The following is a 15,543-nucleotide window of genomic DNA, read 5'->3' on the forward strand; positions in this document are numbered from 1 at the left end:
GCCGTTGTGCTAGCAGTCGCTGAAAGCAAATGGGGCAATCTCGATGCGAAACTTAGTGAATTAGGCGATCGGCTGAATCGAATTCGACGGGAACTACTGTGTTGGACGCGACTTTCAACACTTTAGACTGCATCAGGTTTCCGTGACGTTGTCCACATCAGAGTTGGATCTATTGGGTTTCAACAGCAGCTAACTAGCGTTTTGGGACCACACCTTGACATGTCAGTGCTTGTGGTTCCTGATGTAGTCCTGCTTGATGTGTGATGTTCCACAACATACATTCAACACTCACTGGAGCCAGCAGCCGATTCAACTCGGAAATCCCACCATGTAAATCTTCAAATGAATTAATATTTCAATATACTTCCAATGCGTAGTGCGTTTAAGAGGTGGTTGTTTTACAATTTAGCTTTGTTGGGGTTAACAAACACCTCAGCTCTAGGTCCACTGTTGATGAACTGCCTAAAGGTCAGGCCTGATACCAGCCATTTCCCGTCATGCTTTTCAAATGCAAAGAGATATTTGCCTCGAATAATGTATTCTTGCGAGGCACCTTTCCTAAAGACAGGCCGTGGAACGTGAGTGTTTACAGCCTCAATTCAGTGGCAAACCACGAAACCACAAAGATCTCACCTCATGTGCGCAGCTACAAAGTACACGTCTGCACTTGCAGCTACGCGTTCTTCTTCTTCCGGGAACCAGATCATTACATTGCCATAAAGATGTTGGGTTGTCACGTTGCTATCTCCCAAGGATCGTGGATGAGACACTATTCTCGCATAGCCTTTAGGGTCCGTAGTCTGTATTGGCACGTTGAGCTCTGTGTAGTCTACCAAAATTCGTGGAGCAATGAGTGTTTGAAGCTTTTCCCAGTCCTTTGAGTCGTAGCTTCGTGAGAAATGTCCCAGTAGAATGTTAATTTCGGACATATCATCGTGTTTGCAGGCCATGACTGAGCAGTCAAATGCAGTTCCCTATATACAGCGAATGGTGTCCAATGTTTTGATCGCAAAGTGCTGATTTCGCAAGGTTTGGAAAACGCAGCAACAGGTTGACAAAGTTGGACGATATTTATAGCAATTGCACGTGTTTTCACACGAATTTCAACACGCCTTTGTCCTTTTAAAGCACTTCAAACACCCCACTCCCCGCTTACCTCTTGTTGCTCCTCCCACTGTCACTGACTCTCCTCTCGCCTTCACATACAAACAGCCTCGAACGACGGAATTGACGAGGCGTCCTCTTCATTGTAGCTCTCAACTGAAGGGCATCGAAGCTTTTGGCCAAGACTCTGCCTCAAGGTAGTGTACAGAGAGCTGCAACAACAACAACTTATACCTATTGATTTGATGACCCTGACTTTTTATTGTATTGAAATAGCGTAGCAAAGATTATACCCTGGAAAGATGGACGATCTACAAGCACTCTTCCCTCATCATGAGGAGGACCTCCTTCGCAGAGCATTGGCAGAACATCAAAATGATGCTGATCGAGCTTCAAATGCCATATTCGACGGAGATTATGATGATTACGGATATGCTGCTGGTGATGACGACAATCATAATGCTGACGGTGAAGATGAATTTGAAGATCCTAGATTCTTTGATCATGTCATCAAGAAAACAGCTCCAACACCACCCACAATAGCAGCACCAGCACCAACTTTTCCTCGACAAACTGTAAATGGCCGTGATATCATACTTCTAGACTCGCTTGTAATACCTGATAGACCCATTCTTGCTGCTCGAGGCCAACATACGATCATCACACCAGCAGGTGGTGCTGTGAGTGGAAATAATGCTCGCAACAACAGTACGCAATCAACTTCAGCTCGCAACAACAGTACAATATCTTCAACCGTAGATGATGATGGTGATGAAGTCATTCTAGAAGCAGAATCAGTCACTCCAGCAGACAAGGAACAGAACGCAAACGTTCAGGCCCTCAAGGAAATGTTTCAAGACGCTGATGAAGAGTGGCTTGAATCAACCTTGAAAGATTGTGATGGAAACGTATCTCAGGCTTTAGATGTTATCACAAAAGAAAATGGGAAATATCCGAAAAGGTCCGCTCAAGTCAAGAGGAAGAGAGACGAGGAAGAAGCTGCTGAGAATCAAGAGAAACGACGCCGAAAGAATTATGCCGATGTTGATCTCTCGTTCACCCCATCGACGGCCTATCTACAATCATGGTAATGCGAGTAGAGGTACTGCTAACTTAACCGAACGCTCATAATTTTTCCATTATCTAGTCGACTTCAATTGCAGACAGACTTCCCTAATGAGCTGGTACGTACCTTTTGCAGTTTCGGCTCTTCAAATGCACTATAGTTTGAGTCTAACGCATTTGCTTATCAGCACAAGGACATAGATGTTGCTCTTGGAAGGCACAATCATCAATATGCACCAACCTATCAAAATATTCAAGACCATGGCGCTGCAGCTAGAAGAGCCCCGCCCTCGAAACGAGATAAGAAGCAAAAGCGTCGCAGATATGATGAAGAGTTTGAAGAAGAGTTGGCTTGGGTTCTCACTCAAAAGACAAGTGGGCTTTCAATCTCTCTATCGCAAGGCAAGTTTAAGAGTCGATGTCCTTATAATTTACGCTCGTTTTATTGAACGTCAGTGACATGAATTACAAAATCCGTCTTTAACTAGCAACCACAGCTGATAACGAGCCTGAAGAAGACGAATCAGCAGACATTGAATGTGGATGTTGCTATGGAGATTTTTCAATGTCAAAGGTGAGAAATTGACGCTTAAAAAGGAATTCCGGCCTCTAATTCTTACCATGAACAATTCTGATTTAGATGACTCAATGCGAAGAAGCGCATCTGTTTTGTATGGATTGTGCTCGCACTTCATCTGAGAATAGGATTGGATTGAGTATGTGTCAGACTCTTTTCACGAGTAGAGAACCACTTTACACATTGCTCATATCCATTTCTGATTGTTAGGGCAATGTGAGATGAAGTGTCTTGACACGTCTGGCTGCACAGCCAAATTCCCCGAGTCTGAATTGAAGAGATTCCTGTCGCCCGCTGTCTATGAAGGCTATGAGAAGATGATTGCGGAGAAAGTTCTTCAAGACGTAAGACGAGTTTCTTCCCTTTGGTCGAATGTTGCAGCGATGTATTTGAGACCTTCGTTGATCTTCGAACTCAATAGGCGGATATTGAAGGTCTCGTCAAATGCCCCTTTTGTGATTATGCTATCGTTATGGAGCAGACTCCTGAAGAAGACAGCTTGTTCAGATGTCAAAATCTGACTGGGAAGAATGCATGTGGAGTCATCAGCTGTCGAAAGTGTCAAAAGCCCAATCACCTCCCCAAAACATGCAAAGAAGCCAAGTCTGATGATGTATTGGATGTCAAGCATGTTATTGAAGAGAAAATGACTGAAGCCTTGTTGCGAGTATGTCCCAGTTGCAAACGTGCTTGCTACAAGGTATTATGCAGCGTTGAGCTTTATAAAGAGGCCGTGTTTTCTTCGTTCTTTGTTTTCTGAAATACTCCAATCGTGTTCAGGAAGAAGGTTGCAACAAAATGACGTGAGTTTCACAAGCGTAATATCAGTATCGGGGAATACAAAGTTTGGCAAAAGTCACTACAGTCCTAACGACAAACTTTTTTAGTTGTCCATGTGGAAAGGCTTTCTGCTACGTGTGTGGGAAGGGGCCAATCGGTTATGAACATTTCGACCAAAGACACATTCAAGAAGGCCAGTCCAGCAGTACGTAAACCTGGGCTCTATCGTTATTTCCGTCGAAAGTATTGTAACGTTACGTCAGCTAAAGATACAAATATTGTTTGCTAGGTTCCAAAAAGTGTCCTCTACATGATGATTCAATGAAACGAAATGCAGAGAATGTCAAGAAGGCAGCGGAAGAAGCTCTAAAGGAGGTTGCAGAGGTAGGCGAACAAAATTGTGACCAAAAATGTGACGCGAATCGTGCCAGGCTCACAGACCTCTCGTGTTTGTAATGCTCTAGGAAAATCCGGAGATGGCGCCAGAAATCAAGGTCGATATCCCTGACATCCCAGAAGAAAGGAACGGGATACCTCAATGGCCATTCTATGGAGCAGCTCAGGGCGGTCTCGTACGACCAGCTGCTGGAGTGTTGGGTGGATTGGCAGCGTTGCCGGGTCAAATCATGATAGGAATGGGTTTCCAAGGTGCAGGAGTACCAGGTGTGTTACCAGGTGGTGGCGTTTATCCGCCCCCAATATTCTTTAATGATATCGCTCCCATACCTCCTCATCATCGTCGCCGACATCGTACCCTTACTGCCCGACTTGCTGAAGTGCCACCTCAGCCAATGCCAGCTCCACTCATATTTGGCGGTCCACCTCCTGCTGCTCAAATGCAAGCCCGGATTCAAGCAGCTCAACAACAACTTCAGATTCAACAACAACACCAGCTACAAGCTCAACAAATGATTCAACAACGAGCTGAACACCAATTACAACTAGCTCAACAACGAGCAGCCCAGCTACATCTACAAGCACAACAGAGACTCCAACACCAGCAACAACAGAGGTTGCAACAAGAACAACAGTGGCAAGTCGACGCTGCTCGACTCCAACGTCAGAATGTAAGCAGTGTCGTCTCTGTTGCATGAGCAATTCGTATGACTTGCTGCTAACACCCAAATTTTTATTCATTCCGTTCAAACAGGAGGAATTTGCCCGTATGCAACGAGAACATGGCGTCCAGATGGAGGTAAGTTAGTTTTGATCGTTGATCTTGAAATAATTACCTATGATTTCAGCAACTAGAACTTCATCACTTATACAGGAACAACGAGCTCTTCATGCTGAACGCCAGCGATCCGCCACAGCAAGAGCTGCTGTCGCCAAACTGGTAAAACGGGAGATGTAACTCGCAACATAATTATAAAAAGTATCCCTCATTGTACAAAGGATGAAGATGTATTAATAGCAGAAGAAAATAAAGACTACATTAGGTTGTAAACCAGCTCGTCTTGTTGGCCGTATTGTTGGTTGGACATCACGTTGCGAAACACAACTCACGTTCTAAATCAACATGTCTTTTAAGATCAGGATCAGAAAATATGCAGCGAGATTGTCTTTTCGCTTTCCAGCTCAGCAAGTCGTTCGCAACTTCCAAACTTTCCAAGACACTGAACATAGCAATGGCGTGGCAGAGACAGTTGGACACATGGGAAACAGGTGGTCGCAAGTCACTGTAAGTCATCGTCGACTGTTCTTATTCCTTTTTTGATTAAGCTTGTGCAGCTCTACCAAAAAGTACTCGAAGAAGCTGGTCAAGCCTCTTAAATTCAAGATTAACTAACAAGATCTCTGATTGACATAATTATTTATAGGCTTGAGACTGCTATAGAATACAGCGCATACGAACCATCTCCCGAAGTCGCTCGAGAAAATCATCTCGGAATTCTATCCATCATTCGTGACATATTTCGCGCTGTAGTAGAACGACGACTAGCTCCTACATCCGCAGCGTTCTTCCTCTCTGAATGGAATAAACAAGTCTCTCATGGCCAGGACAATGATAATAGTGGTGCTGGCTCTAGTACAGCTGCTAACCCTACAAGTACGAGTCTCGCAACATCGGGCAAAGGATTTGAGCTTGGAGAAGGATTGAGTATTGGATCTCTTGTTGTGGATGCGCTGGATACATTCCATGCTACCACGGACAAGTCTATGGCCCAGATGTACGGATTAATGGCCGAAAATAATGATGGTGACGAACGGCTGAGTGATGCTCCTAGAGTGAGGCTTGAAGAGTTTGCGAGGGCTATATTGGTAGGTTATTTGTAATGCGACCGGTCTTGCTTTTTCGGACTAGTCAGGTTCACTTGGCCGTAGTGTTCTGTCTTGCGGAATCTAACATCACGTCCTTTTTGTAGAAGGAGAACTTTGTCCCAATCGAAAAGTTCCTCTCAGTCCTGGAAGGAGACTTTATAGAGGCGCTCGCTGCGGACTTTGGTGTTCGAGTACCACCAAACCCTCCAGGATATTATGGCCTCTTTAGCAGACGCGCCGTCAAATACTCTACAATGACTTCTTATAAACAAACCAAATTCAATCTATTACGAGAAGAATCAGAAGGGTATGCCAAACTGATTACCGAATTGACGACAGATCTACCACCTCCAGTCGACTCATGGACTGCTGCATATATTGCACCCGGTGAATCATCGCCACGTGAACGTCGCATCAAAACACGAGTAGCCTCCATGCTAAAAAATATAAAGGCTATTATCGGATACTTTTATCTAGATCCAAATCGAGTACTGGATATCATACTCGATGTATTTGCTATGGATGTCAAGGACCAATGGGATTTCTTTCTGGAATTACTTCTGGCTAGTCCTTGGAAGAGGAGGACGCCGGTACCTGAACCGCCTAAGCAGCTGGAACCTCAAAAGACTGAAGAATCGGAGAAAAAGGATCCTGCTAAACCAGATAAAGGAAAAAACGATGCAAAGCAGCCTGAACGTGATCGTATTGCTCAAATTCTCGGGTTCAAGTTTCTGCATTACTCTGTAAGTCGATGGATGGACTTGGATGTACATACAATTACGTAGAATTTGTTGTTGGGTATTAGAGGAGCGGATACGTGGCAAGACCTGCAAGATGATAGTTATGATGGTGTATGGGCCGATGGTTGTATCAAGTTTGATGACGGGGCAATTTGATGTCACAAACACTCACATTTCTAATTTTTATATAGCACCCAGATACAGTGCAACAGACCATACGATCGCTATATCAAGTTGCTGCCTTGTTGATTAAATACAGGGTCATGGATTTCGCAGAGTTGTATCCGTATCTATCACCGGCTGATACAGACTTTCAACAAGAGCGACTCGCTTACCGTAAGGATTTGGAGAGTCGTCGAAATTCAAGATTCGAAAATGCTCAGGTATGAGAGAGAATCATCCTACGATTTCAAGCCCTGTATCTTTGTTCTCAACCCTTAATCATTTAAGGACAACGTACTGGCGCTGGCAGGTGGATTAGACGAGCGAACTAGTATAGTAGATACTGGAGCAGGTGGTGTCATTGTAACGGCAGAGAGAGTGACTGAAGAGGTAAGCGTCGACATGATGTGCAGAATTGCAGTCCAAACATGCTAAACTGATATACATTGTCTCGTACTATTTCTAGAGAGCCAGAGCTTTGAGACGAAATCAAAAGGCAAACTTAACAGAAATATTGCTGGGAATAGGAGCCCTCCAAGATGCAACCCGCGTGATGCATCGACTTCCAGATATGGCGGCCATCTTTCCTGATGTTGCTCAAAACTTTCTACGATGTCTACACGAGTATATCGAACCTTATTACCGACCTATATGTCCTATATTACTATCACAGACAAAGGTTCGATTCGTGCCAACGAAGGAATCTGTTGCCCTATTGCAGGCTCAGTTTCCAGCTGCAACAACAGAGACAAGGACATCACCTTTGGCAACCAATGTATTTGATACTCTCACACAGGGCAAGAAGCTGGTCGCACCCAAGTAAGTTGACTGTGAAGGCAGTTGATAGTCGCGTATTTTGTCACTGTGCTGGGTTTGACACTGTTCATCTTCATCAGGTGGCGATTCTTCTTTCCACATTGGAGGGACGAGATAAAGCCACATCCAGAAACTCCTAAATTTATTAAAGATCTTCGAGCCATGTTGACTTATATTGGACCGGGTTTGAACAAGGATTTGATGTTGGCTGTGAAGATTGCTAGGATGGGAATACACTACACCAAGGTCAGACTTACATAGCAATTGGTCGAAGGTCGAACTTATTCCAAACAGTTTACTGACATTTTTGGTTCCAAAGGATGATGCTCCACTAGAAATGAAGCAACAATGGTTGTATATACTCTCGCAACATCTTTTACCTGCATTGTCATTGAGCGATTCAAATCCAGCCTTCTCGTCTGAAATATGGAAATTGATGGCTAATTATCCGTATCAGGTATTTATCGAGTTGTCCTGCGTTGTTTATAGCATGGTTAATTGACACTCCTCTGAAATTAGATTCGTTGGAACTTGTATCAAGATTGGGATGAGAGAAGCCAGGATAATATTGTCTGTCCAGAATTATACAATGCAAGAACCATCTGTCTGAATGACATTCGATTCATCATGAAGTAAGGACACATTTCTCACCGGATACATCGCTTTACGTATCATCTTACTCATTATCTTGTTAAACTTAGGCGTTTGTCAGCTGAGAACATCAAAGTGTATGGCCGTGGTATTGGTAAAATCGTTCACTCTAATCCAACCACAGCCTTGAACTATCTCATACAACAAATATCTGGTGATAATATGGATAATTTCATCAATCTCGTATCCGATGCTTCACGATACTTGTCTGAACTGGACTTTGATGTATTGGCCTACACTCTCGTTCGACAATTGGGTGATAAAAGCTTGAAGAAAACCATTGAAGACGGTTTGACACCCACCACAAACTTTGCAGCCATTGCCAAGTTTGTGGGTACTGTGTATCGTAAACATCAGCAAACCGAATTAGCTGGTTTGCTGGCATATCTCAAGAATCGATTCGAGGAACCTGAATTATATGATATGCTCGTCTTGTCTGAAGTTGTAGGACAAATGAGTACATTACGATACATCGAGAATCCAACAGATAAAGGTCTGGAGGGTTTGGCTGGTGGTGAGGCCTTGAAACGAGAGTCATCTCAGCTCGAAAGACAATTCAAGAAGCATTCTGTACGATTGGCGTCAGCATTGAATGAATCGAAGCTGGCTGATCAGTTTGCAATCTTGCTTGCACAGCAATTACGGGATTTGCCTTTCATTGGAAGTGCATCGTCAACTGATTTGAAGACTGTTGCTGTCAAAGTCGATCAGGTGGGTTTGAGTACCAAGAAGTTTTTTTGTCTTTTGAAGCTCACTCATCATCTCTTTTCTTGCATAGATCAAGAAAGTCTTTTTGCAATATACAGAATTCTTCGCTACAAGTGCAGATGTTGAAGCCTATGCTAGAACATTTCCCTCACTGGAAGAACTGGTTGATAAATATGGGTTGGAAATGGATTATGCCTTCCATCTGATGAGACCGACACTTGCTCAACTTGTCAAGGTGATTCATAGAGCTCTCGGTGTTTTTCGACATGCTGCTTTAACAAGGTTGTTTTCTACATTTTAGAAAAATCCACATCCTGACGAAGTTGCCAGAGCTGCCGAAGTAATGGATGTAGATCAAGACACAGATCCAAACATACCGCCATGGCAGCCTGCCTTACTACCAACCATAGAAGCAGTCACTAGACTACTTCCAAAATCATTCACCGATGCACTCCCAGTACCATTTTTCGTCACCTTCTGGCAACTCTCCTTGTACGATATACATGTGCCAACCGAACGCTATGAAGACGAAATGAGAACACAACTCGGCAATTCCAAGAAATTGATGGCCGAAGCTTCTAGGCCTGATGTTGATAGTAAAGACCGCTCAAAAAAGACATCAGAAGCAAACAGAGCTTCTTCTGCTGCTGATGCGTTGAGGAAGGAACTCAAGATACATACTGAACATAACGCTGTTGTCAAGCAGAGGTTGGAACGTGAGAGGAAATACTGGCTTCCTGACTGTAAGTACTGGCTTGTTTGGCGCCCTTCTCTTTGTTCAAATGCTTATTTTGCCGGTGTCTTTCAAATCTAGATGAACGAATTAGAGCCACAGAACTCTTTTGCGAGCAATGCCTGCTTCCAAGAGCCATGATGTCTTATGCCGATGCAGAATATTGTGCCAAGTTTATATTCCTCTTGCACACTCTTCCAACTCGTAACTTTCCCACTGTTTTCGTTTTGGAAAGGGTAAGCCTTTAGATTCGTATGTGAGGTGAACAACTGTATGGATTTTGATGCTGTTTCTCCTTAGATGTTCAACGCTGGGGCACTTCGAGCGCTGCTTGCGTCAAGTACCGAGTTGGAAATACGATGTCTGGGTAAGCATCCTGCAGTGTTTAATCAAGCATATATTTGTCGGGGTTCAGTTTTTTGGTCGTCAGGCTCTTGATTTAACTATCTGATTATCTTAGCGGTCTTCTACAAACGGCTGTTACAAGTCTGTATGGGATGGATGCAAGACGCCACGTCGTATACCATTAAAGCATTAGGAGACGTCGGAAAAGGAGAAGGTAGACCTGGTTTTGTCCGCAAATGGACTGGAGAGGTTCTCCATAATCATGATGCGGTACCAAAGGAAAAGCTGGTTCCTTTAGAACAATATCGTCTAGCTGTGGGTAAATGGCATGTACGAATCTCCTTGGTAAGCCATTGCTCTGTGAATACTTTGTGTGCATGAAGTTCACAGAGCTAAGTCATCTCACCTTACTCTTCTCAATCAAACAGTCCATTACTGCAAGTTTGCAAACAGGCATATATGTACAGCAAAGAAATGCCTTGCTATTCGCCAATGGGCTAGTTGGCCTATTCCCAGCGTTCAATCAACAAGGAATCCCGTTGCTGGATGTTTTGAAAGAGTATGTAGCAGAAGAAGAAACTCCTGATCTCAAGCAGCTGGCCATAAGTTATCGAGGCAATATCTATAAAGAGAAGCACACTTGGAGAGGTAAAATTCCGATAGTGCCAGTGAAGCCACCAGCTGTAGTTGCTTTAAATAATGCAGTACCGATAATTGTTGAATCTATTCCAGATGGAATCTTGGAAGCAACGATGAACTCTGAACTACTAACAAGACGATCTACTTCAAGGACCAACAACGGCGTGGCTGATGTAGAGATTGTCTCAACCAAGCCAGGTCCGACACCCACGCTATCTTTAGTATTCCCAGGTTCATCAGCAGTCATACCAAATGAAACGGACGTGGACTCGATGGCACCACCAACTGTACCAGCAACCAACACCGTCCGTGGTAGACTAGAAGGTAGTAGCACCGCATTAGGGGCGACAGGAACGGCTAGCCCTAGACAAGAACCCCCAATGCTTCCTCCTGGAACTTCCAGTTTTGCTCGACCGGAAGGTACTCCAAGTGCCGCTACTCCGTCAGCGATGCCTAGGCCAGAAGTGAGACGTACTCCAGCATCCGATCTCCCACCTCGACCATCAAACTCTGCCTTGTCTTCACGGTACACTCGACCTCCTATTCAAGCCGAAGATAGTCCTATGAACAACGGTGACGGTAAACGACCATCTATGGAAGACAGCAGTAGTGGTGGGTCTACGCATCGTCGTGAATCGGATCATCCTGATGAGAAGTCTAGTACTGGTAGAACAGATTCACGAGATGCAACAGGCAAAGCAGATACAAGAGACCACAGACAAGAATCTTCCCGAGATCCTACTGGACGTGATGAACGCAATGCTGAACGAGAATCCGTGCATCATCGAGAACCGCCATCGTTCAATAACAATAATCGGGATCGTAATTATGACCGTGATGCGATGTCTCATCGTAGTGATACTCGAGGTGACCGTGAGCGAAGTATACGTTCACCTTCACCTGGTGGTAGTAAAAGTAGCACCATCAACAAACGAGATACTCGAGATACTCGACCACATGGCATCAATATTGAAGATGATCGAGATGGTACACGCCACAAAAGGTCTACTTCGCCAAAGCATCATCGTAATAGATCACCGTCTCCACGTCGAATAAATACTAGCACAACGAAAGACAAAGATGCCGCTCCCCCATCATCAACCAAACGGGATGTTTCAGATCGTCGTGAAAAGACATCACGATTCAGCACTGTAGATGATCGTGAAAAGACTCCCATATATTCACCTGGTGATTTCGACGTATCTAGTCCAACACGACGAGATGCTCGAGACACGAAGGACACTCAGTCTACAACAGGAGGTGAACGTAAAATGAATATCTCTGATAGGCTAGGTCCTCAGCCGAGGCCAGTCGAATCCGAGTCTATAACAACACCAACAGTACCGATAGCAGCAACACCACCAACAGCAACCGACAGTGCTAGTCGACGACGTGACGCTGAGCGAAAAGACAAAGATGCCTCATCAACATCTGATCGTAAGGAGGATCGCAAAGAGGATCGTAAAGATGATCGAAGGGATAAAGATGTCACGTTTGAACGTAAAGACGAACGACGGGATAAAGACTTGGATAGAAAAGACAAGGATGATGGCAGCAAGAGTCGCAAACGAGATGGAGACTCAGATCGTGGTCGTAAAGATCGAGAAAAGGATGAACGACGAGATCGTGGTGAATCCAAGGAAAGAGAACGTCGTAAGGAACGTGAAAAGGAACGTGAACGAGATCGTGGTACCAGTAGTACCGGTAAAGAACGTAAACGAGATCGGGATGGTAAGGATGACCGAGACACTGGTGTCAAGCGGAGCAGGAATGGTGATGGTGAGTGACGAATGGCTGCATTGTACACTTTTCACGTCCATTTTTTTGTCGGTGTGTCTGGACACAGATACGATCTGTATCAACCCTTCTGACCTCTGTTCTGTTTCAGATGGACCAGCTGATTCACCAGAGCCTTTTGCAGCTGCATCAGAGAGTATTCCAACTCCCAGCATTCCAGTTGCCGATGTACAACGTCAAAGCTTCTCGATCCTTGGATCTGGTACTCGAAACTCGTTGAAAAGAGCTGCAGAGGGTAAGGAAGTGCTGAAAAGCAAATTAAAAACTCAAGTTTGGTTGTTGATCAAGATGCGTTCTGTTTTATTTCACATAGAAGCCGCCTCTTCAACACGATTCTCACCCAATCCAATACAAACATCAGTCAATCCTGGCATTCCTGCGGGTGGAGCAACGTCTGCTACCACACCCACATTGCCGCCGCCACCACCAAATTCAGCTAAACGAGCACGTACAGAGATTCCTGATGCTGGAGAACGATGGGGAAACAGGAATAATGATTCAGACCGTCGTGGTGACCGTGATCGACGTGATGGTGATCGTAGACGACGTTATTGATGGGTGGTGAACATAAAAAAACATTCGAATAGGTTCCAAATAGCAACCAATTTATAGCAAAATCGCGTAAATCATTGTAAGCATAGACATGAATGGATGATTGCATATCCAAGTATGTTTTGCTCCTTGCTTTGACGAGCTTGGCGTGTTCCTGAATCAGAACGCCTGTAAACTAGATTCGTTCAACCAACATACATTTACGGCCGTCAGTATGAACAAGTTCAATGCGAACAAGAGCAAGGTGAATTTGAAGTTGGCGTCAGGCCGACTAAAGCTTCTCCGTCAAAAGAAGACTACGCTAAATGAGCAAATGAAGCGAGAGATTGCTGACTTGTTGGGCAAGAAGAAGGAAGAGAGTGCTCGTATCAAGGTAAGCTGTGTTTTAGATCACATCGGATCGTAGCAAATACTCTATATTCTCCTTCTCGGTCTATCTTACCGCGAAACCCCTCATCAAAACAAGAACTAAGACATTTCTTATTTGTAGGTTGAACATGTAATAAGGGAGGATTTCAACATGGAAGCTATGGAGATCTTGGAATTATATTGTGAATTGCTGCTTGCCCGTTTCGGATTGTTGGAAACGATGCAGTACGTTCAACGTGTTGATTAAGGATGTGGCGTCTTAAAACGAGTTTCTAACTTATTACCTTTGAACTGTCTAGACATTGTGATCCTGCTATTGCTGAAGCTGTAAATACAATCATATACGCTGCACCACGATCAGAAGTCAAGGAGTTGTATGAGGTGGGTAAAAATTCCCAATAAGTTTCGAATGCTGCTTTTTTAGGTCAACTAGAATTTTGAGTACTTTTCTCAATATTTCGCTCCATTCCTTTGTCTAGTTGAGAGACCAATTCGTCAAAAAGTATGGCAAGGACTTTGCTATGGCTGCACAAGAGAACAGGAATGATGTGGTCAACAACAGGGTATGAATACACGGGTCAGATCGGGTTTTTTTTGCTGATCGACTCAGTAACACATTCAAAACACTACTCAGATAATAGCCAAACTCAAAGTTCAAACGCCAGATCCTTTACTAGTCAACCAGTATTTGAAAGCTATAGCTGAGAGTTATCATGTTGAATGGGATGGAGATACAAGTAACTCGGATGCTCTCGTTGGGGTACGTTCTGACCGCAGGTTTTCGCTTCTCTTTTGTCCGCTTTCAAACAATTTCTTCCCACAGATTGATTCAGCATTACTGAATCCAGAATTGGGCAATGCTGAATCTGCATTCCAACATCCATATACCTTCCCACAACAATTCCCTCAACAGCAATTGAGACCTGGTGTCCAGTACGGTGGTCAACAACCACCACAGCAATTCCAGCAACAGCCGCAACAACAGCAACAGCAATATTTCATGCCTCCACCACCAGGAAACTACGGACCACCTGGGTTTCAACAACCAAGGGTTCCATCGCCCTTTGGGAATGATGGGTATTCGCAAGCTGGTATACCTGGACAACAACAGCAACCACAATATGTGGATCCTAGAATGCAGCCTGGGTCGTCCAATGTGAGTACCTGATTCTTCATGAAATCGATGTGTCTCCATTGTTTGTGGCTCATTCGTATCTCATGGTCTTCATTCTCCAGGCACCACCACGACCAGAGAGTCCCAGTGCAGGATTACCAAACTTCCCCAACATACCTACAAGTAAAGTTGGTGGAGATGGAAATGCAGGAGATGATTCTGGTGATTTGCCAGACTTTGATGAACTCACACGAAGTAATCATTATCATGCGTTAAGTGATACATGGTGTGTGTAACTGACGATTTTCTACTTTTATAGGATTTGAAGCTCTGAAGCGGAAAAAGTGATTGTATGTAAAACGAGTTCTGAAGTTGATGCAAATACAATGATATAATTAAAGAATCCAATGACTTCTAAGGCTATTGCAATTGAGTTTCTAAAGCCTGCCCAGTTTGGTTTGACAATAGCTAGAACAGCCCATGCAGTTTCGACCAAAAACCACCAGCTCGTGCGTATGCAAACCGATCTTCGTCTTCAAATATGACGGGATCTATGACCCCGACTTCGGAAAAGACGATTTTGACTGGAACTTCAGCCTCGTTGTCGTTGCCTGAAGTACTTCTCACCCAATACGGATTTGTTCGTTGACGGCGTTTGAGGCCTTTAACTTGCTCATACAAGAGCTTTCTCCTCGTGTGAGGTTCATCCGAATCCAAGATACCTTAAGGAAGTGTTTGAGACTCTCTGCCAACAAAAAACTTCAACTAAGACTAGAGCATACCAATATCGTCCAGCGTCATATCATAAATATTCTTCTTGCCCCTATTCATCCATCCGAAGAGAGTGTCCCATGCATGCATTCCCGATTCCAAGTCAAGTAACAGTAAACTCCAACCTGGACGAGAAAATTAAGGTAAGGTATTCTCAATGATATCTTTGAAGTCGGAAGTACTTACGCAAGTACCATCCCTGACTACCATCTTCTAGCACTCGAGAGTACGCAGAATTCAACAACGCAATCAACATGTTGATCAACAAAATTGATGACATGGCGGCCCAGTACAAGTACTACAGACGCATGTATGTTAGTTAATTTGAAGACTTGCGGTTGATAAAACTGCAAAATTA

At 44.1% G+C, this 15,543-nt stretch overlaps 3 protein-coding genes across 3 annotated transcripts; all 3 read left to right on the forward strand.

Moving 5' to 3' along the window:
• Window positions 1–1,406: 1,406 nt before the first annotated feature.
• On the forward strand, window positions 1,407–4,972 carry SmJEL517_g04206 (uncharacterized protein; the record flags this gene model as incomplete). The annotated part of the gene is made up of 14 exons (XM_031170134.1): window positions 1,407–2,191; window positions 2,252–2,288; window positions 2,358–2,544; window positions 2,658–2,743; window positions 2,810–2,885; window positions 2,957–3,090; window positions 3,168–3,413; window positions 3,527–3,533; window positions 3,634–3,735; window positions 3,816–3,910; window positions 3,991–4,593; window positions 4,677–4,721; window positions 4,797–4,862; window positions 4,922–4,972. The coding sequence occupies 14 exons, from the start codon at window positions 1,407–1,409 to the stop codon at window positions 4,970–4,972; spliced, it is 2,520 nt and encodes an 839-aa protein (XP_031023859.1).
• A 182-nt stretch (window positions 4,973–5,154) lies between these two features.
• SmJEL517_g04207 (uncharacterized protein) lies at window positions 5,155–12,934 on the forward strand (the record flags this gene model as incomplete). Its single annotated transcript, XM_031170135.1, has 19 exons — window positions 5,155–5,207; window positions 5,347–5,788; window positions 5,893–6,531; window positions 6,574–6,639; window positions 6,720–6,911; window positions 6,979–7,080; window positions 7,157–7,509; window positions 7,587–7,752; window positions 7,826–7,963; window positions 8,026–8,138; window positions 8,208–8,868; window positions 8,936–9,100; window positions 9,167–9,608; window positions 9,680–9,834; window positions 9,899–9,965; window positions 10,059–10,288; window positions 10,372–12,361; window positions 12,471–12,614; window positions 12,693–12,934. 19 exons carry the CDS (start codon window positions 5,155–5,157, stop codon window positions 12,932–12,934), a joined length of 6,360 nt encoding a protein of 2,119 aa, XP_031023858.1.
• Window positions 12,935–13,145: 211 nt separating this feature from the next.
• On the forward strand, window positions 13,146–14,762 carry SmJEL517_g04208 (uncharacterized protein; the record flags this gene model as incomplete). Its single annotated transcript, XM_031170136.1, has 8 exons — window positions 13,146–13,304; window positions 13,422–13,525; window positions 13,600–13,681; window positions 13,780–13,863; window positions 13,935–14,060; window positions 14,124–14,456; window positions 14,537–14,669; window positions 14,734–14,762. 8 exons carry the CDS (start codon window positions 13,146–13,148, stop codon window positions 14,760–14,762), a joined length of 1,050 nt encoding a protein of 349 aa, XP_031023861.1.
• Window positions 14,763–15,543: the final 781 nt, after the last annotated feature.

This window comes from Synchytrium microbalum (genome assembly GCF_006535985.1).
Source record: "Synchytrium microbalum strain JEL517 chromosome Unknown SmJEL517_scf0027, whole genome shotgun sequence".
NCBI lineage: Eukaryota > Fungi > Chytridiomycota > Chytridiomycetes > Synchytriales > Synchytriaceae > Synchytrium > Synchytrium microbalum.